The sequence below is a fragment of the Chlorocebus sabaeus genome, chromosome 14 (genome assembly GCF_047675955.1).
Source record: "Chlorocebus sabaeus isolate Y175 chromosome 14, mChlSab1.0.hap1, whole genome shotgun sequence".
Taxonomy (NCBI): domain Eukaryota; kingdom Metazoa; phylum Chordata; class Mammalia; order Primates; family Cercopithecidae; genus Chlorocebus; species Chlorocebus sabaeus.
Window position 1 is genome coordinate 50,324,298 of NC_132917.1, and position 23,337 is coordinate 50,347,634.

Consider the following 23,337-nt stretch of genomic DNA (forward strand, 5'->3'; position numbering starts at 1 on the left):
AGAAATATCCTGTCTTCTGCAGGCATCCATTAAACAGTAACAAGCTAACCTATTAGTTTGTAAGTAGGGTAAAATCAAACCACAGATACAACACTCTTAAACTGTACTGATGAATAAATTGAAATAGAGGGATCATGTGGCATACTCAAAGTCATTTAATGTTTACAAACTGAGAACTTAGGTCCTTGACCTAGTAACTAAAACTTAAGTTTTATAACTATATAATTTGCACTGAAAGTATTGGATGTATTTACTTCCCCTCCTTTTACATAAAGCAAAATCTACCGACTATTAACCATCATCCTTAATATTAAAAGACAGCATGGTTTTGGTTGGAGAGGGGATACTATTTTTGAAGTGTTATTTGATTTTTCCTTCCATATTTCCATTCTGTCCTTTGTTTTTGCTCTCACTTAAATTTCAAGCCATTGTGTTTTAGTTGCCTCAGAGAAAGGATATGAATCAGAAATCAAAGATACAAAATTAGCTTTCTGTATTTAAGTCTAAAGAACCTAGACTCTTCGAGGAATGGAAGAGAATACATTGGAGTTTGCATAAGAAAAGTAAAGCTTTCCTACTCCTCATTCAGGCAAGCAGGAGATGAAGTTGGAAGAACCTACTTGTGCAAGCACAGCCATTGGCAAATGCCAAAGAGGGTGCTGATTTCTAATTTAAGGACTGAGCTCTGGTGAATCTCAAAACCTCTGGTAAGTTTCAAAGAGTAATGCAAACCTCTGTGCATTTCCTCAGGAGAACTAAGAGGGAGCAGTGAGATCTCTGAAAAGAAATGGCTACATGGTGAACTTAGGTAACCTGAGAGCTTAGACAGTCTCGCAGAACATTCCGTACTCCTCTGTGCCATGGGAGACATAGAACAATTTCCAGACTGGCATAGAAATAGCAAAACAAAAGAAAGAAAGAAAAAAGAAAAAAAAAAAGTAAAAAAACCTAAAGAGGTCAGGTCATGCAAACAAGAATGAAGACGCTGGGTAGCAGCTCAGTGAGCAGCTGAGTTGTGACTCTAGAATATTTGAAACAAGCTTCCATGCCACCTGTCTTTACCCACCCCCCGCCCCAACAAAAAAAAATGAGTACGCTGGAACTCCCCCAACTGAGTTATTTAGATATGATACCAGAAAAAGAAAGGAACTAAGATTGCCTGAGATTGTACCTTCACTAACTCAAAGAATCAAAGCTCAAAATAGAAACCAAGGTGAGTTATAGAAAATAGAGAAGTTACATTTCTTGTACATCAGAGATTGTGGGCTGAGATTTATAATTTGACATGATGAATAGCAATGAAAGGAAATACTACCTACTCCTTTCATTTGTTGAACAAAATTTGTTAGGAAATTTCTGCTCTCCTCCAGGCCTAATGAATGTAGTAGAGTGGGGAATTGAATGAAGAGTTCTTGGCACAGCTTTAGGCTTTTCAGATGTAGAACTCAGTAATAAAAATTATGTATGGAATACTATATATTCATTAATCAATCTTTCTCTGTCTGATTGTAAACTCCTGAAGGAGACAGACTGTTTCCCACAGTGCCTAGTACTGGACTCTAAGCATGGTTTGCCCTCAATAAATATTGTCAGGCACCTTATGGATTGAGGCCACAGTAGAAAAAGAATAAAAAAAAGAGGAACAGTAAGGCAACACATGAGGAAAGTGCTGATTCTAAAATGTACTAACTTACTTCCTTTTCCCACTTGCTACCACAATCCCTATGTTTTTCTATTAGCAAACTTATTTGCCTGACAACATTGTAAAGCTTATTGAAGAGAATTAATAATCTTTCCCTTGAGTTACTAAAGAGCAGAAAATATCAATTCAAGCACTGTGGGATACAAGCTTCAAACATACCAAGGTAGATGAGGTTGGCTTTATAAATAGGGGACTCATTCTAATTTTCATTACTGAAGCTGTACTTAGCACCACCGCTTAGTACTGTTTATAAACTCTTTGATATAGCAAATAGTGGTCTAAAGTCCCTTGGTGGGTTGCCACATGAAGAGAACAAAGAAACTCCTTTAGTGGGCTGAGCCCTGTGTACCATTATCACTTTATCAAAGATGCAGGTTCTCTTTTTGATCCTTGAAGTGATGGGTGAAAAAAAAAAAAAAATGACCCATTAGCACTAATGGGTCCTGCAGGTGAATCCCTGTGCATGTGAAAGACGATATACTTAATGGCCCTGTTTATGAACAAGAGCCTGGATGGGCAACCATTAAAAGCCAAGTTTCCTGTAGATATGAAGCTAGCCTGTTACCTCTTCTTCAAAATGAGTGGCTGATTTTTAATTCATATGCTTTAAGGACCATGTAGGCAATTGATAAGGCAAAGGTTGAATTGGGACACTTTCAGAAAAAGATGTAGAGAACATGTATAATACCAACAACTTAAATGTTGAGGGGGTGATTTTCTAAAAATAATCTCAATAATACACTTATTTTTAGTACTGTATATACACAGGCACTATGTTCCTCTCAAGAGTGTTATCTGTGAATGAACTGGGGTGATATCATGACTATCCATTCCCCAGTAGTTGAGCAGTACTGACTAGGGAACACTGCACAGGCATTTTGGTTTCCTCTGTCTGCAAACCCTGGCTCTGCCACCTACTGGCTCTCTCAATGTAGGCAAGTTAAGTTACATAACTTCTTTGAGAGTCAGATTCTTTATCTGTAAAATGGGGTTGATAATGCCTATCTTGCATGGCCATAAGGATTACAAAGTATGTACATTAAGCATCTAGTATACAGCATGGACTTAGCCCATGATTGATACTGGTATGGCTATGTCAGTATATCTGTAAGGCTATACATCTATGATGTACCTCAATCTATGCTTATTCCACTGAGAAATGCAGAAGAAGGAGAAGTATAGTTTGTCTCCTGTTGCTAGTACAATTGGAGTGACAAGATGTCAATTTTATAAATTTTCCATGCTATTTTTTCTATTGGATTTAGTTGACAGTCATTTGTGTGCTGGAAGTGTGCCTTACACTATTCTAAAAGCAGCTCACAGAGCTCCTTTGACTTAATTTGAAATTCGGTGGCACTGAATCTGGTAATATGGAAAGTTACTTGACAAATATCTTCTAATTTGACACAAAGCAATTAAGAGGACAAACAAAAACAAAAACAAACAAACAAACAAACAAAAACTCTATGAAGCCGAAGGGCCAGGTTGTCAGGTACAGACCAAACATGCCTTAGAAAATCAGAGAAATAACAGGTTTTTGTGGACTTTGGTTGCAAGGTGGGGCAGCATAGAAAAGTTGAGACAAGAAGAAAATATGGGAGACATTACTATTGTAATGATAAAAATGTGGATGCCAGACACAGGGAACAGCACAAATGTACCATGGAGATAAAATTTATATGGCATTTAGGAAAGAGAATAAAAGGCTTGACTGGAAGAAAGGAGTTTTATTTATTCAGTTATGTAAATAATATTGCATAAGTAAAGCCAAAGGAAAGGCCACTATAGAACTTATGACTGCTGGCTGAAAAAAATAAAGACAATGAGAAGTCCAAGGATCAAAGCAAAGCAGGCTAGGAAACTAGGGAGTTTGAAGCAGTAATAATCCGGAGGAGAAATAAAATTGCATTTAACATTGCATATATGGAATTTGAGTAGGAACATCCTAGAGGAATCAAGCGATACTAACCTGGGGCTTAGGGAACAGAGGTTGGAGCTTGGAGGCCTTCCTTGGGAGCCACCAACCAAAAGCGGACAAATGAAGTGGTAGAGATTTTCTCTTCGCTTAAAACAGGAAGCATAAGGCAATTAGAGTAAAGACCAAGCTCTGCCTTACAGTAGCAGAATGCAAGTGTCAAGGTATAATTAGTTCTTTGACTCAGCTTTCCTGTTTATTCACATGTACTTTTTTGAACCTCTTAAATATCTCACTTTCATTTTAATTTTTTTAAAAAGCATACAGAAAAAGGACAATTGCCTTATAGATCTGAATAGCTAAAACTCTAAGAAATATTAAGGAAGCTCTCACAAACCTTTGTAACTAGCATTTGGGGAAAAAGAAAAAGTGAAGCTACACACATTAGTTTACTTTCCTATAGCTGGACTAGAGAAAGGACAATTCTAGACACTTCGTTTTAAGAAGACTGGACCTTGGAGAGAAAATTTGGGTGCAACGCTTTCTCCCAATTCTTGTTGTGATTGGATGGTAAAAGTAGTGCAATCAAGCTAGGGTAGTTTCTGAGAACATTCTATGGGAAGGGTGCCTTTAGGGGAACAATCGACCTCTGTCCCCAAATTTGTATAATTATCTTCAATTTTAATGTTGTATTGCACACACATAAAGGAATATCTGAAGGTCAGACCTTATCTATATACACTGAGAGAGCTTGTCTTTAGGAGACAAATCCAAACCTCTAAAACAGGTGCTTGCTGTTAGATAAAAGGAAATGACGTATAATATCTGAGAAACAAACATTAGTTTGCTTTCTTAGTGGAAAGCCTAAGTGTGATTGCTTAAATAAATAATATTAAACTACTAAAAGAAAAAGCATGGGAAGTTAATACTGCTCTAACCTACTTGAGCTTACAAGCAGACAAATAGAAACTTTTATAATAAACCACACAGAAATGAACAATGAAAACTATACAAGATCATTTCTAAGTTCAAGGCTTATAAAATATTCAAAATGGAAATCAAAGTGGAAATTCAAGTAGATATTTTGCTCTGAGACACAAGATCTGTGTCTTTAATAAATCTTTTTTTTTAAAGATTAATTTTAGAAACTCTTTGCTGAAGAGATGCTCAGTGGCCACCAGTTTGATTTATTGATCGTCTTTTAACTTCTATACAGCTTAGTCTCCCTTGGTACATAAAAGGTTTAGTCTTACAACAATCTATTTTTACTTCTGTAGGAAATAACCATAAATTATTATCTGTAGACTTGTCCTGAATTTCTAGGTCCAGCCTAAAATCAAACCTTCATCATCTCCCCTGCTATAAAATTATTTTCTAGACTTTCATGTTGTGTAATAGCCACATTTCTAGTCTACCTGCTCTCCAGATTGGAATTTCAAAATCATTTTGAACTTTATTTTATATCTCGCACCTTAGAATCAAACTACTACCAAGGGCTGAATGACTCAACTTTGCCAATTCTTCTGACATTTGTCATTTCTATTTCATTCCCATTTCCAGTTTTTATCTACTTTTCTCCTTGTACACACCTTTTAGGCACTAACCTGTTACCTGGTGTCACTGTCTCCATTCAGCCTCCTCATCAACACTGTCTCAGTCACTGCACTGTGTTCTGATATCTTCAATACCTTTCTGTATGATCTAAATTAAGTCTAAGGCTCAGCAGTGATCAGGATTCTGAATTCTCTTCAAAACTTTCGCTAAACTTTGAACTATCTTTCCAAAATAACTTTTGCCAGCTAGAAGATTGAGATAATATCTATCTTCTCCCCACACTCCAATCTTTAGTCAAACTACATTGGCAGCCTTTCTCCAACCCTGCATTTTCCCACTGCTCCATCATAGTTTATGGTATACGATACTTCCAGCATGAATGCCTTTCCTCTTCTGATGTTGTTCTTCAAAATCCTACTGAACTTGGGGGACTCAACTCAAAATCCACCTTGGAAATGTGTACCTGTTTCCTTAGCCACAGATAAATATCTTGGAATCCTCATAAAAAAATTGAACTCTTTTTCTGAAAATGATTTTATCTTTTTCAGTTCTTTGTATGTGGAAGCCTTATGTATCCATTAGTTTATAAATTATTTGAAGGAATAATCCTAAACACTTTTATATTCTCATTTTCACTTAGTAAGCATTTGATAATTATTTGTTGACTCATTGAATGAATGGATGAATTAGTAGTTCACATTCAAAAAATAATCATTGAAACAATAAGGACATAGGGAAGGTTTTATGGCAGCACTCATATTTGTCCCTGGCTCCTTTCACCTGAGCAACAATGAATTAATTTAATTGTGGAAAATCTTTCATCTACTGATTCATTTCTTTCTTTTTTTTTTTTTTTTTCTTTTTTTCTTTTTTGAGATGGAGTCTTGCTCTATTGCCCATGCTGGAGTGCGGTGGCACAATCTTGGCTCACTGCAACCTCTGCCTCCCACGTTCAAGCAATTTTCCTGCCTCAGCCTCCAGAGTAGCTGGGATTACAAGTCCATGTCATCACACCCGGCTAACTTTAGTATGTTTAGTAGAGATTGGGTTTCACCATGTTGGCCAGGCTGGTCTCAAACTCCTGACCTCAGATATCCACCTGCGTTGGCCTCCCAAAGTCCTGGGATTATAGGCATGAGTCACCATGCCCGGCCTGACCTTTCTTAAACACAAAGGTGAGGCCATTCGGGTCATCACAAAAATTTAGGGAATTCAATGGCATATTTTTCCCTTTCTGATACAATAACTTGATAGAGTAATTCATGACCAGTTTTAACTGACAAACACTGAATTTATTTGTAGAAGGACACACAGAGGTGAAGATAGAGGTGTAGAAACAGTTTGGAGTATTAATGTGTGTAGTAATGAGAACCCATGTATGAATCGTCTTTTCCAATTAAAACAAGTATAAAAACCTTTGGGGTAAATTAAATTTGAGCCTATCCTGGCCTTCTGTTTCATTCTGGCTCTGTGCTGCTCCATATACAAATACGACCTGATTCATGCATCCTCCATAGGCATACGGACACCATGAACACTTCACACTGTCTCTCCAGACTCATCTGCTCTGCTGTTATCACAAAGAAAGGCATACATTTATTTGCTCTCTGCGTCATAGAACACAGAGAAGCTAACTGTATGGACCCCTAGTGCTCTGCTCTAGTGAGTTTGTTCATCCCCATCTGTACTTCCTTTGGGTTTGCAGATGTTTCACTCCATCTAGCCTTTGGGCCACCACTCAAGGACGCCTAGGGTTACAGTGCTTCTAGTTTGAAGCTTCTATTTCTTGGCTCCTCGCCAGCCACAGGTGTTCTTGATCCTACAGCAGGCTTACACATCTAGCAGTATATTGCTGTAGCTAAAATGACTTTGAGTTTCACAAAAATCACTGAGACAAATGAACTGAAATGTACAGAGTGCTGTCTGAGTGAGAGAGGTCCTCCTTACTGCCTTGAATCTTTGGTAATCAGTATCAGGCATTACCATGGTCAAAACCAGAAAAAAATAGCTCTGATTTTATCATTATAATAATAAGTGACATTAGTGAAGTATCCTAAACTTGACTAAGCATTTGCATATATATTGTTCTACCTGATTTTTGCCTGTTGAGCTACAAGAGGAGTAAAGGTTATCAGGGATATACATGCCACAGATGAAGAATCTACAGTTTAGGGCTACAGTACCAGAAAAGGGTAGGGTCTTATTGTAAGTCCAGGTCTTCTGAAGCGATGTTAATTGTCAGTTAATCCAGACTGACATGCACCCTGTACACTTAAAAGTGGCAAGTGGCCAATATGTACAACTCCACAATGAAAATATACAGGAAATTTTGGAGAGTTGTGGCTAATTGAGAAAAGTAATGGTAATAAATAGTAGCAAAAATCCAAGCAAGTTAACAAATTCGTGGGACAACTTGTGCAATAAGAGACTCATCTGCATAATAACAGAGTAATCTCATAAAGACAAAGTCAATTTGCTTCCATAATAACAAATATTAGTTATTCAAATTCTGATACATAAGTAGAATTCTTATGTTCAAAACTTCTTAAATTAAACTTTATCAAAATGTTTTTATCAAAAATCAACATCTGATTTTTAGTTATAGCAGTTACTTTTCAATTGTCCCCCACAAAGAGATAAATCAGACACTTGTATGTATCCAGGGACCAATCTAATAGAAACCAGCACTTATGTGAGACAAGTTAGGGAGAGGTAACCCCAATAAGATAAGAGTTTAGACCTTAAAGTTTTCCTGTAGTGAGTGTTGGGGAGTTAATATTGTTATTATCCATATGAACAGAACAGATAATTCTTTCGATATTTTGAATTTTTTTTTTTAAGACGGAGTCTTGCACTGTCACCCGGGATGGAGTGCATTGGCACAATCTCTGCTCACTGCAAGCTCCGCCTCTCGGGTTCACGCCATTCTCCTGCCTCAGTCTCCCGAGTACAGGCACCCGCTACCACGCCCAGCTAATTTTTTGTGTTTTCAGTAGAGACAGGGTTTCACCATGTTAGCCAGGATGGTCTTGATCTCTTGACCTCGTGATCCGCCCGGCTTGGCCTCCCAAAGTGCTGGGATTACAGGCGTGATGAACTTTTGTTTCTTATTTACATTTTGAAACAAAACTGCCCCCAAAAAGTTTTTTTTTTTAAAGTATGATTCTGCAGCTTACAACAGGAAGACATTTTGTTTGTATGTTTGGCCACAGACTGTGAGGAAACCTGGGAGGCATGCTAAATGGGAAATAATAAAGTGAAATTGCTATGGGAGTGTGTGTAGTAATCCATCTTCTTTTAAACCCACTCTATGCCAGTAATACTGTGGCAGATGGGGTGCGAGTTCAGGGATATAAATCCATGCCAAGCTAACTTCATCTAATGGCTTTAAATATTTAAATTTACCTTTAGGTAAAAAGTGAGTACAAATAGTTTCAGTTTTTTTCCTTTTGCCTCATCCAAATGACAGCCAGTTTAAATACCTGTGACATTCCTTACAGCAGACAATTCTGTCACTATTACAGGCTTCATTTTTTTTACTCACCGTGTAATGCTTTCTGGGACTGAATATGGATTTGCAGGGGTTTTCAACCTCACATAAACTGCTATACCTTACACATGCATAAACAGTGCAGTCTGAAAGGTGCTTTTTTTCAGAAGTTTTCGAACCAGAGTGACTCCATCTTGAATAGGGGCTGTGTAAAATAAGGCTGAGACCTACTGGGCTGAGCTGCATTCCCAAAAGGTTAGGTGTTCTTGGTAACATATGAGATAGGAGATCCAGACAAGATACAGGTCACAAAGACCTTGCTGATAAAACAGGATGCGGTAAAGAATCTGGCTAATGGGCGCAGTGGCTCAGGCCTGTAAACCCAGCGCTTTGAGAGACCGAGGCGGGCAGACCACGAGGTCAGGAGGTCGAGACCATCCTAGCTAACATGGTAAAACCCCACCTCTATTAAAAATACAAAAATTAGCTGTGCGCGGTGGCAACGCACCTGTAGTCCCAGCTACTTGGGAAGCTGAGGCAAGAGAATCGCTTGAACCTAGGAGGTAGAAGTTGCAGTGAGCCGAGATTGTGCCACTGCACTCCAGCCTGGGTGACAGGGCAAGACTCTATCTCAAAAAAAAAAAAATAAATAAAATAAAATAAATAAGTTAAAAATAATAATAATAATAAAAGAATCTGGCCACCAAAACCAAGAAGGCAATGAAAGTGACCTCTAGTCATGCTCACTGCTCACTATATGCTAATTATAATTTATTAGCATGCTAAAAGACACTCCCACCAGCGCCATGACAGTTTACAAATGCCATGGCAACGTCAGGGTCAGAAAGTTACCTTATATGGTTTAAAAAGGGGAGGAACCCTCAGTTCTAGGAATTGCCCACCCATTTTCTGGAAAACTCATGAATAGCCCACCCCTTGTTTAGCATATAATCAAGAAATAACTATAAGTATACTCAGTTCAGCTGTCCATGACGCTGCTCCACCTTTAAAGCAGGCATTTGTTTATTTCTTTACTTCTCTAATAAACTTGCCTTCACTTTATGGACTTGCCCCAAGTTCTTTCTTGCACAAGGTTCAGGAACCCTCTCTTGGGTTCCAGATCAGGGCCCCTTTCTCGTAACACTTTCACATCTCTTATTCCATTTGATCCTTGTTGCAACCATTCACAATAGGTAGGAAGGTTATTATTATCCCTACCTAACAGATGAACAAACTACCCTTCTGAAAAGTTTAGTTACCTGCCCAGGGTAATACAAGCAATACAAGAATAGTAATGCCAGCACTTAAGCGTTTGACTCCCAGGCTACTTCTATTTCTGATGCACCACACTCTCCTATTTTTACTAAAACCTTCTCAATGACAGTTGTAGAATAGATAGAGGAGTTTAGAAATGACTGTTCTGGAAATTAAAAGAGACTTATAAATAGGGAACAAGTAGCAGAACTTATGCAAACCTGTTATTTTTCTCAAACAGTGTATAGAACAATTAGACTTTCTTTCTCAAAATAACTTTTCTTATTTGAAAGACATTTTTTTTTTCTTATTTCAAAACAAATGAACATTTATTTTGGGTGGGGCAGACCCAGTGGTATAAAGGGTAATTATAAAAGAACAGCTCTTTCCTATAATAGGTCTTTTTAATGCAGGTGAAAAATTGGCACCGGCTCTCAACTTAGATATAAACAGGATTAAAAAAGGTTATCGCTACCAGTGGTTTTCTGTGTAGCTTGAAAGGACAAAGTAATATAAAGCATACACAAAAAAATTTACAGACATTGCTAAAGAGCTTTTAAAATATTATGAGCTTCCTGGAGTCAAATCACACTCTTGTTTTTCCTTAAGTACCAGAACATTTCTGTATTTTTTTCCTAAAAAAAAATTCCTTCTGTGCTCCAAAGATAGAATATTATTAATACCAATAAGGTCACCACATCCAGTTGCTATGGTGTAATTCCCTAACTTAGGTCGCCAAACACTTTGTTCTTGCAATATAAATTCTTTTAAAAAAAAAAAAAAAAAAAAACAAACAAAAAAAAAAAAACAAAAAAAACAACAACAACGTTTATTATCTCAGTTTTTTTTTCTTTTTTAATTATACTTTAAGTTCTAGGCACAAGTGAACATAAACTATTCTTAAGGAGAAATGCAGATACTTAACAGCAGGGATCCCTCCTCCAGGTCAGGGAAATGTAAGGAACTTTTCCTAAAGGCTAAGGAAATTACCGGCTTTGAGAGCTGAATAAGCCTGCAAGTAGCCTGTTTGCACCAGCCAATGATTGATTGATAGGCCAACCCCCAATCACCCAACCAAGTACTAGATTTGCCAGAGCCTGTTCTACATACCTATAAATGCAAATGTTCTGCAGAATACATATAAAGGACACATAGCAATTAAAGTTGTTAGTTGTATTGTTTGAGGAGGACTTCAGGGGCTAAGAAGATAGAATCAATATATAGATGCTATGCAAGGCATAGGGGAGAAGAGAACATATAGAAAGTAAAGTAGAAATATCCAGTTCCTTTGCAACTACCAGAAGTGGAATTTTCAATGTTATACAATGTAGTAGAAAAGTAGAAGTTTGATTAAGATTTTTTATGGAATAGAAAGTATTTTATTTTATTATATTTCCCCCCAAGATTAAAATAAATATTAGATTTTCTCTGTAGATATTCAGAAGTAATCCTTTCAAATATTTTGGCAAATACAGATGGCAGCATTTAAATACTGTCATAGACCTGGGTTCAAATTCTGTTTCTATCGCTTGGTGCTTTGTGAGAATGAATAACTCACTTAAACCTTCCAAGTCTCCATTATCTCATCTGTAAAATGGGGGCACTAATAATTCATTGATCTAATTATTGTGAGGATTAAGAGACAGTATGTGTAAAACAGAATACTAAAATTGAATTTCTGACTGAAGTGCCAACACAGTCAATATCAGACAATGTGAGAATGAGACAGACACCCAGATTCAACATTTATAAAGGACCAGGTGAAATACTGGTTCTAAGGCCCTTGAACCCCTCAGCTACATCAAGGAAATAATAATAAAATGGGTCAGAAATGGGAAGGAAAGATGTCTGAGAATATTTTTTAAAGCAGCTCTTACTAGGCAGTGAGTCTGTGCTCCTACATTCTAGCTCCAAGCCTAGCAAGGCAGGTCTCAGAGAAGGGTCTCCTGGAGCACTTGCTTTGTGTTCCCGACTGTTAGGGGATGCAGAACTGGCACCTGACATGCTGAGAAAACTTTAAAGAGATTGAGATGGAATGGAATGGAAATGAGAGCATTGGGAATGGGGTGTACTTCCAAGGTTGGGGGAACAAAGGATCCATGGAATCTCCTCATGGGCCACGGTGGGCCCCATGTGCATGATAGCAAGCCAGGCAGGGCTGCCCAGACACAGGGCAGCCCCATGTGGTAAGAGTCTGTGAGGAGGGAGCAGAAGCATCCCCCTACACAGGGATTAAGGTTAGAAGGTTCAACAGAAAAGCCTTGGATGAACCCAAGAATGCACCATGAGAGGAGGAATTCAAGGGATCTGCCAGATCCAGAGCCCCATCATCAGTTGATGTGCCGTGTCAAAAAGCTGTAGAAAGATAACTGCAGGAAAAGGCAGTAGCTGAACTTGCTGTTTCCCCTACTGCCAGTGACTGACCAAAGCAGAGTGGAGCCTCAATTTTGAGCTTTGATTAGTAACTCAGATTGGCAGTTTGTAATTTTAATGAATGCTATATTTCATAATATAAAATTATTATATAATTATCTTAAAAGTGAACCCAAACATTTACTCTAAATCAGTACATAGTACAAATACCTTAACATAATACATTTTAAAGTGATGGGTTGAGGTAAAAAAAAAAAAAAAAAAAAAAGATATTATAGCTTGACCATATTAGGACATCATGCTTATTTAATGTAATCCTTGCACATATAAGCCCTTAACATGATGCATGACATATAGGCATGCATAAATGACATAATTGATAATAATGAGGATGACAGTGACAGTAACGAAGGTAATTTATTATATCTTTGAATAGAGAATAAAGACAGACCCAAGCTATGAGACAGTTTTTCTCATGAAAACACTCAGTTTTCTACAATACCACTCTAGTGATGTGTGTGATTCACACATGTCACAGCCAAAAGACATTTAATGCCATTTTGGACATCATTTTGGGAAACTTAGCTCGTCGGGTTTCACAAAAAATACAGGGAACTACACGTTAAAATTTTTAACTGTCAAAGGGCTGTTGTGTTATAGAAATAATGGTACATTAGCACAGACCCTTATAGTGTTTGAATTCTTTTTACAGTCCCAGGACTCTAAGGAGAAGCCAGCGGTGAGAAGCCTAAGGAGTGTGTATATTGTGGGTAGTGGAGTGTGAGTGGGGCGTGAGGTGGGAGAGGGAGGAGAGAACTTCCCACAGACAGATTAGGAATATTGATAACTAACATCATACTAGTTAACCTCTAATAAACTTGAGATGGCAAATGGGCTCTGCTGTACTAGGGTAGTTATGGGAAATTGGTCTAAATATTTCCGACACCTGTCAGATCCAAATGAGTCTTACAAGCCCTCCTAGTCCTTTTTATAAACCCGTGAGCATCAAAGAATACACTGACAAACCCTGTGTATTTTTCTGGGGATTAATTGAGATAAGATACCATGTGCAAATATTTATAACAGTATATGAGATATGACAAGCCCTTAGAAATGATTAAAATAATTTATATTTAGTATTACTATCATTGTTGTTCTGGTGAGATGCTTAACCTCCCTAAGCCTTGTGTTAGTTTCATCACCTGTTACATGGCGATAAGTATAGCAACTTCACCAGTTTGCCACAAAAGTTGAAGAGAAAATATATGTAGCTCTCTCACCTCATGCCTAGTAAAGGTAGATGAGGATGATTATGATGATGATGGTGATAGTGATATACCCTGCCTAAGGAAATACACAAAAGAAATGGTAGAGATGCTATTTCATCCAGGTCTTTCTGACCTCAAAGACTGTGTTATTAATTATAATGCTATATGCTTTTTGTATTGTCCTTAAGAATAACCAAAATAATTAATTTAAAAGGCCAAACAGGGGCCACTTTTAAGAATGGACACAGAAAACCATGTTCATGTGATGTCAATGGGGAACACTTTGACCTAATGTGGTTCCTGAGGAGCACTGGAAGTGCCCTCTAGTGCATGAAAATAAAGAGCCACAACAGCGCGATGCCATTAAAAATGCACTTTCCTGTTTGGGTAAAGATGGCAGATTTAGCTTTTGAGCTTCTCTACCGTAGGGGCAGCAACTTTGTTTTAAGCCCACCCAACTTTCAAGTCGACTTCCATGTTGACCCATGGCTCAAGAGGAATTGGACGGTATCTGGGATGGAAGCTGGCTTCCTCCTGGGTCTGGCTGAAACAGGGCAGGGGCTGCGTTATTACTGAAATCCAACTAGATGAGACAACTGCCCGAAAATAACAGTGACATTCCCTTTTAGGATCTATAGTAAACAATTGTAACATTGCCCAGATGTCAGCCTGGGCCCCTATGTCCATTATAGGTCTAGATGAGTCTGGTTAGGACCCTCGCAATTGCACAGAAGGTAAAAATCTAGGGTCCTCCTTCTCCTGGCGTTTCCTGTGAATTCCTGGGAACCTCTGACTGTTGCTTGGCTTTGCTATCTCATGTACTTCCTATGTATAAACAAAGTCTCTCTCTCCACCCAAAAACAAATGCTGCTCTCTCGAGCATTTATGAGTTTCATCATCTAAATATTTGGGTATCACCTAGCACCTAGTATTCTACCACCTTGAAGAATTTAAGCTCTATCCTCACCCCCTACTCCAGAGCAAGGCAAACCCGATCCCTTAATTCTTGCATGGCAGGTTAAAAATCACACTTTTTGAGCTTTTGATATATCCATTTATAACCCAAGTAGCCTATCCCAATATTTCTTTAAACAAATCCAGTAAATTCATATTTGTATAATGTGACTCTGTCTCTTATTCCCTCATCCTGGCACAGGGAGGACATCTGTCTCCATCAAATGTCCTCTTCCAAGAATTTGGCACTAGAACTGCTAAACTTAAATGAGTCTTTCTTGGGTATTTGACTTGATCAGGGGTGAAAAGCCAGGTCTGAGAAGGCCATGTTTACCAATGTTTATGAAAGCAGAGAAAACTAGTGTGCAGAGAGGGAGAGCAACAAGGGAATGCTCCTTGGGCAGCCCATCAGAGGCAGCTCATAGCCCCAGTGGAGACCAAGTGAGGTTGCAACGCTGACTTATCGCTAAGAGCTTTCCTGAATATGCCTTTTATGAAGCCCAGCGTTGATCTTTCTCTGTTCTTGTCCGTGGGTTCCTTGACTGCTATACCCTGTTCCTTTCCCCATCACTTGTCAGTCTGAATGGTTTTATGCTACCTGAACTCCAAAGACTTTTGTATAAGTCTCCCTTCAGCAAAAAGAGGGAGGTCTCAGAGCCAGGAAAACCCTGAAGATTTAAATCCTACTTGCATGAGAGAGATATTGTCAGATATCTGCCTTCTCAGATGGCTGACAAAGAGCTCTTGACCAAGAAGCTCGAATTCTAAGAAGACAACACAGCACCACACCTGGCATTCCCTAAAGCGGGACCTACAGTGAAGGCTCATCTCTGGATGAGGCTGAGGTCTTGTGAGCCATCACCTGACCCTTGAGAGCTCAGCTCTCAGCACTTGCAGGTACTTGCTTCTCCACGACACAAATGTCACCACCTCGAGGAGCTCAAGCCATCTAATCACCACCGTGCTGGTGGTGGGACATGGTAAACTGTCAGCGTGTTGTGAAAGGCATCTGGGCATAGGATTGAACTTTCCAGTAGCCCACACTTGGCTGTGGGAAAAGCTGAAGAAAGCTATTTGTGCCTGTGCACAACCTCCTTGTGGCTGTTCTAAGCGTGGAAGCCAAGGCCTGTGGCTATCAGAGTTCAGCCAGTGCACTGGGTGAAAAGAAACCAGCCCCAGGGCTTTATGCATCTGCAAATGGGACGGGTTGGCACCTTTAAAGTTTCACCAAAAGCAGAGTCAACAGGTGGCCCTCTCACTACCAGTCTCCATCTCGGGTCTCTGACTGATCACACCAATCATCTTCAGCAACGAATCCACGTAAAGGTGCAGATTTCTTTTCAGTGTGTTGCTGCAGGTTGTCACTAGCAGTCGATTGAGATTGATATGAGCAACACAACTTGTGTCTTCTGAGCTATGGTAAAGAAGTGTGAAACTGGGATAGCTGTGCAGGCCAGTGTCTCTGGAGCATATTTCTCTCATATGTAAAAGGAATTGGTCAGATCAGACAATCTCCAAGATCACTTATAGTTCCTCAGTTCGTATGATTCTAATGGTGGGAAGAGAAATTTCAAATAATATAGTTGGAGGGAGTTGATAAAACTAAATATAGACAACTCGTAGTTAATGTCAGAGAAATTCAGAAACAAGTAAAATGGGTAAAGGATTGTTTTTAAAAAATGATTTTAGTAGAGAATGAACAATTTAAACTCTGCTGAAATACTGTGAACCACATGACATACAAGAACCACAGGGAAGCAGAGGGAAGAACTTCCAAACCAACTGTTGGATGGCAAGTCCCAGATAACTGCATGGGAAGGGAATAACTGCATGGGAAGGGAATAACTGCATGGGAAGGGAATAACTGCATGGGAAGGGAATGTTTCAATCCTACTCTCAACTTCCCACCCCCTTAAGGTAGGATTAAAACACACTGACAAAGGCTTTACAGTAAAGAGAATAGATTGAGATGAATTCTGCAAAACCCAGGAATTCAATCGATGTGGCAGAAGAGAAACAGTAGTTTCACATCTCTATCTGTCTTTCAAGTAACTGCTCTGTAATTCTTGAATAAGGAAAGGAGTAACAATGTCAAGTCTCATTCCTAAATACTCGGAACCTTATTGTCTTTGTTCTATACGATGGCAATTGCCTCCAAAGTGGTATCTTTTTCCTGAGCCTTGGCTCATCCATCCCACTGAAGCCAAAGGAATAATTCTAACGAGCATTGTGAACTCTCCTCTGCTGCTCAAAACCCTTTAATTTCACCCTTCCCATCTTCGGCATGGCATTCAAGGCCCTTCAAAATGAGAAAATTACCCTGCTCCTTTCTCAGCAGTTACAGATCGCCTTCCAACACACAGTCTCCTTCTCTTCCCTTTCAAGTTCAAAAAGCTACCTCTGTGTTCACAGCTAACTGGACTAAAGAAGCGAGCCTGGCCAGTAGCAGCAGGGCAAAAGCTTATGAAGTTATAGCCTAGACCCAGGTCCACACATGGTATTAAATCCTGTATTGGGGGGAATTGGAAAGTGAGATGAAGCGGTGAGTGGACAGAAGTGGAAACATACACAGGAACAAAAGCCATAGGTGGAAGCCACGAGACAGAAGAAGCCAAGAGTGGAAGAAGCCAGGAGGCAGAGAGAAGCCATCTCACAGCAGTGCCAGCAAAAAGAATAGAGCGAGGGTGGCTGCACTGCTGTCCTGGTGGGGCAATGGATTAGGGAGCAGTGAGCATGTGTATCCAAGGGAACAACCAAGAGGATGGCTCTTGAGATCCCAGTATGACTCCAAGAACACAGTTCTTATCCTCTGTGTGGCCTCGTTGTTCAACAGCTGAAAGGGTTTCTTGTCTCTCTTACTTCCTACAGGATCCTTAAAATAATCTCCTACAAATGGAAATAATGTGAATAAATCTCTTTCTCTTATAGACTAAAAACACACACACACACACACAAAACTGATAACCCCCAAACAACAACAACAAAAACTAATAAAGGTGGCCTAACCACAGGACAGCAGAACCACAGAACCTTCCCTCCATTTCCGGTGCCGTATCCTGCTCTAAGGCTAAGCTCAACATCACTCTTCCATGAATATTTTCTATTGAAACGAAGTATCTGGCCAAGACAGGTGGGCTGTCAGATGTCATGTGTGGTGAATCTACAAAGCCTGGGCATGTTTAAACGTGATTATGACTTCGAACAGAATCTGGTTTACTGAATGACTGCAGTAAAGATTTGCCAAGTAGCAACATGAAACGGTATAAAATGGAGGGGATATGTGTTATATTCAGGATTGGAGAAGGCAGGGAGCTGAGTAATAGCGACTGGTCAGAGATCAAGAAGAAAAGAGCAAGAATACTATTTATCTTCAAGTTTTGCTTAGAGATTGAGTATATTTGAAAAGAAAGTCCCTGTTGAGTTGTTTCTGATTCGGAGACATTTAAGTGGCTTGGTAGCAGGATGAACAATGGCAGACAGTTCCCTTCAGGGTGCGATTTAAGGAGGAATAGCAGAAATGTTGAGGAGGAGACAAATGGGTGGTGATCGTGGTAAGAAGGAAAAGGGGCAAGATCAGAAGACAATGCCAGAGCTCAAAACCCTTGAAGGAATTTTGGGTTTGCGAGAGAGAATAGAGGAGGAAGAAAGGATAAAGTGCTGTCTGGGCTGACCTAGATGTGGTCCATAAATAAATCACTGTACTCAGTTTTACATAGTTTTGCTAGGCGGCCACCTGAGGGCGCTCTATGCTACACAGCTGGGAATCTAATTTTTCCCCATCAGGTAAACTATATATCCTCAATTTGCTGAAGGATAAACTTAGGTAATGCGTTAAATAAGGGTACTCATTGAAAGTGGGGGCCAAAAGCAATTCTTCCTCCCTATTTTTCTCTTCAACTAGATTAATGAATGAGCAAGACTGACTTCAATTTAAATCCCTGGGTAATTGCAAGGATTAAATACAATAACCAGTTAAATCTATTTAGCATTTAGTAGGTATTTAATAAATATTAGCTCCCTTCCATATATATACACATCATGACATACAAATTTGCCAAATACAGGAACAAGAGAAGGAACATAAAGAAGAATCGCACCAACCCTTTATCTCTCCAAAGGAGGCAGGGCTCAGAAATCCTGAAATGAATACAAAGCTAGGCTAGGAAATCATTCCAGAGAGCAAATTTCTGCTGCTCCTTTCATTGCATGTTGCTGCTTGTACATAATAACCAGAGGGAATAGAACACAAACAGCTGGGAAATAAAGATGAAAGCAAAACTGTATCAGCAGGGAGAGACACACAACCCCCTGAGAATCGAGCGGTGTCAGGAAAGATAAGCTGAACAAGGTCAGCTGCGTGGTATTTATCTTCTGAGAGAAAGATCATTAGACTCCTGCCCATTTCTGATCGTCTCTATTGGGGTCAAGGTGGAGAATGAAATACATGGACCCCAGTTTTCAAAGTTCTACACTAAAGTCCTGTTCCTATAACGAAACAGAGCTATGGACAAAAGCATGCATCACTATAAAAGCCAACTGTGGAAATTTAGATGTCTGAAAACAAAAGAAATTCTACTTCCCCTTGCAAATGGAGCAGGTTGAGGTTTCCCCAACTCCTGGGTCCTCTGTAGCACGTTTTGTGGCCTTCTGCTGCCCTCTAGTGTCTTTTTAAGGTATAGTAAAACATAAGGAGGATAAAAAAAAAAATTATCCCAATAATCCTAACCAGCCAATAATGTGACTTCAGTCCAGGGCTGGCAAAACAAACAAAAAACAGTAAAATTCTGAAATAAAAGCAAAAGCAGTATTTATACAAAAATTTAAAAGGGAGTTAAATTTGGCCTCAACACAAATCTTGCATTATTTCAGGACTCTGTAGCACATGGCATCTCTATCACTTAATGCACTTTGAAAAAACCGATGCCTGTTGTTTTCTGCACATCTCTCTCAAATGATTATTGCCTCGGTTGGTGTGAGATAGGATCCAGAAATCTGCACTTCACAAACATCACTGCATGATTCTCATGTAGTTAAAATTGGCTGACCTTCCTTTGAGAAGCACCAAAGATAGTTGCAGTGACTTTCAGCAGGGTGGAGAGTAAATCTGATGTTTTCTTTAATTCCTTAAGAATACAATCTATTGACCAAAATAAAATCAACTTTCATTTTTCCTGCAGCTCAGTGCTATGTGATTAGTATGCAAAGAAAACGCTGCTGTCCATGTCTGCGCAAAGAGTTCATGTAGAAATTCTCGTTTATGAATAAACCCCTCTAAAATCCAGTAGCCATCCAGGTGGAAAAAAGAAACAATGCCTCGTTGCTCTTACTCACCCTTCAAATATCCCTCAAACATTACTGCCACAAAAAAAAGCCTTCCAGGTGATCCCAGCTTCGTTTCAATGCCCCACTACAGCTCCACAGCATCCTGTCCTTCTCTGTCCTACAAGTGCTCCCTCAATGCCAGAGTTCTCCTAGAGATGGAGAGCTTTCCATTGCAGAAACCCTGTTGTCCTCTTTCCAAAGTCAATGCTCCGTAAATACTCATGCTCTGGCCAACGCCCACAGTCACACTTACCCAAAGTGGCGATGATGGGAGACAAGAGACGTCAGGCCCCACAGCAGGCTGTCCTCAAACTCCCTCTAGCTGATGGTGCACATGATAAGAGGCAACATGGGATGACTGTTGCCATCGGATCACACACCCAATTTATCAGCCCAAACTTGGACTCATTTTAGAAACTTGCTCTTACTTTTCTGCAACGCAGAAGGTATTATTCTATACTAATGATTAGCCCCTTCACATGGGAAATTCACAAGCAATTTTAATTATGCTTTTTTAAAAAATGCAAGTACAGTGAGTTCATGACTATATATCTTAATATTATGTAATATGCCATTTTTAAATTCATAAAGTGTTTTCTTCTTTATTATGGGCAAAGCCTGTTTTATCTTCAGAGTCATGCATCATTTAATGCTTTAATAAAAATTAACTCTGAAGTACTTAGATGTGTTAAGTACCCCCACCAGAAGGAATCCTGGACTACAATCTCCTATTACCTTCACTTCCATTTGTTAATGAACAATAAGCGGATATTTACTTCTCAGGAGACAGTGTCCTAACTATCTGAAGAAATACAATCCATTGTCCGGCATTGCTTCTCTGAACCTTCAATGTGTATGTGCATGGCACATACTTCAACCAATTATAAACTGCTTTTTTTAAGCCATTTTAATCTCCAACAGAGTATCCCTAATTTCCTGAGAAGTTCACTTATACTTACTGATGTCTCACCTACACGAACAGGGCACTTTTTGCTTTAACTTTGGTGGCTTGGTCAACACACTGAATTTTACAATCTCTCCCTTTCTTTTGACAATTACCACCTGAGCTCACTGTGCTAAACAGGGGCACATGAAAAATACAGAAGAAAAAGCACTTCAACCAGAGAGAATAAAGAGAAAGGTTTGGCCTGTAAGAAGCACTTCTTTGAATTTCATTTTATTTTTTGAGCCAAGCTATTAGATTTGTGGGTACAAATAAGATCTCTTTGAAGTTAACAAGAAGCCCACTGTGAAAGAAGGGAGATGGCCATTCCTACACATTGTATGTGTTGAACAAATGAAGTCCCAGGATTCAAAATACATTCTGCAATTACAGAAAGTGAAACACTTTTCTTTCTCCTTTCACCTTATTTAGAAAGAGCATTTTTCTCTAGAAAGAGTTCTGTTGAGGCTGGGTGCAGTGGCTCACACTTGTAATCCTAGCATTTTGGGAGGCCGAGGCGGGCAGATCACCCGAGGTCAGGAGTTCGAGAGCAGCCTGACCAACATGGCAAAAACCCGTCTCTACTAAAAATACAAAATTAGCCAGGCGTGGTGGCGAGCACCTGTAATCCCAGCTACTTCAGAGGCTGAGGCAGGAGAATTGCTTGAACCTAGGAGGCAGAGGTTGAAGTGAGCTGAGATTGTGCCACTGCACTCCAGCCTGGGCGACAGAGCAAGACTCTGTCTCAAAAAAAAAAAAAAAAAAAAAAAGTTAAATTTTATCTTTCCAGTTTCCTAACTCCCCTCCCCAATGTATCTACCTTTTGAATCAAAGGGAAAGATCCCATCAATAAAATGAGCAGCTCTTTCTAAGAAAAATTGTGCCTGCGGCCGGGCGCGGTGGCTCAAGCCTGTAATCCCAGCACTTTGGGAGGCCGAGACGGGCGGATCACGAGGTCAGGAGATCGAGACCATCCTGGCTAACACGGTGAAACCCCATCTCTACTAAAAAAATACAAAAAACTAGCCGGGCGAGGTGGTGGGCGCCTGTAGTCCCAGCTACTCGGGAGGCTGAGGCTGGAGAATGGCATGAACCCGGGAGGCGGAGCTTGCAGTGAGCTGAGATCCGGCCACTGCACTTCAGCCTGGGCGACAGAGCAAGACTCCCGTCTCAAAAAAAAAAAAAAAAAAAAAAAAAAAAAAAGAAAAATTGTGCCTGCAATGATATCTGTGGGGCTTTGTGATACATCAGGATAGAGCGAAGAATCCATGGGGTTGGGGGAGGGTGTTGGTGTTGTTTTATCCCTGGGCAAGCCATTCAAACATCAGATTTTCTACATTGAGAATAACATGCTAATAACACCTTTTGGAATGCTTGTTGTAGTGTTACAGGAGATGGGATACACACATATATTCTTAGTGAATCACAAAGTGTGATTCAAATAGAAACTTCAGTCATTTCTCTCCTATTATTGACATGTTTTCTCAGCATTTTGTCACGTACATTTGAGAAATGAAGTATCAATAAGGAAGAGAAACATATGTTAAGACTTTCTTAGCAGCTGGTGAAAGAAGCATTCCCGTGTGTGTGTGTGTGTGTGTGTGTCTGTGTGTGTGTTTGTTGGGATGGGGGATAGAATTCACTGTTGTAGACACAGGGTATCTAAGCCAGGCTCAACTCCTGTTGGTCAGGGAGTCTGACAGTATCTAGGAAACCTTACCAAGGAAAGAAAATTAATAAGCTCTAGAATAAGCTCCTATATATGTGGTTCCCTGACTCCAAATCAGTTGAAAACTGTTGGGACTTATGTAACTTACAAATGCCTTTTTAATAGCCAGACTAGTATTACATTTTTCTGACTTTTCACATTTTAATCATGCATGCTTTCTTAGGTGCTGCATTTTTTGAGCTGTTATGAAAAATACACAGGTTCCTACCACATTAAAGGGGAGCAGAGACTTGTGTGTTGTATTATTAATTATGTGCTGAAAATGAAATTCTGGTCAGTCTTTGCAGAAGGTACACACACACGCCTAAGCAAAGGATTTCCCATGTGAAGGTAGACCTTGAGTTGCAAGGCTGGCTACTTGGACTTAACATGCACTTACTCTTGAGGTCTAAGTTCCTGGCTCCGGCGGTGATTTGCGTTGTGATTTTTGTGTCAATCTTTACAGTGTGGAGGTTGCTGGTGTCCCTTGATATCATCACATTGTGCCACTGATTGTCATTGAGAGGTTTATTTGAGCTTCCTTTGATGAGGTTAGCACCATTTCCCAAATCAAACACGTAATGTAAGTACCTGGGAAAAAAATGAAAGGGGAAAGTGCCATCACTTTTTAAATTTTGATGAAGCTAAAGTAGGATATTACAAATGGAGATTTCTTTTTAAGGTGGTTCCATCCTTACTAGAAGTCATGACAATGAATTACATAGAAACTCAGCTATCAGGAAGGTAACAAACATTATTCTGTTTCAGCAAGGAGGATTATTCAGTGTCTTCACTAAAGGAAATGGTGAAAATTATTTTTTAAAATCATGGTCTACATTTAACTTTATGAATTT

General features: G+C 39.5%; 1 protein-coding gene across 16 annotated transcripts in view; it reads right to left on the bottom strand.

Annotated features, from left to right (window-relative positions):
• Positions 1–23,337, bottom strand: part of NRXN1 (neurexin 1) — a 1,137,472-nt gene that overhangs the window by 568,227 nt on the left and 545,908 nt on the right. For all 16 annotated transcript variants that reach the window (XM_073022966.1, XM_073022965.1, XM_038006271.2 and 13 more), the window contains one exon: positions 22,884–23,074. In XM_073022966.1, the coding sequence (XP_072879067.1) occupies positions 22,884–23,074 (191 nt within the window). The remainder of the gene's footprint in view (positions 1–22,883; positions 23,075–23,337) is intronic.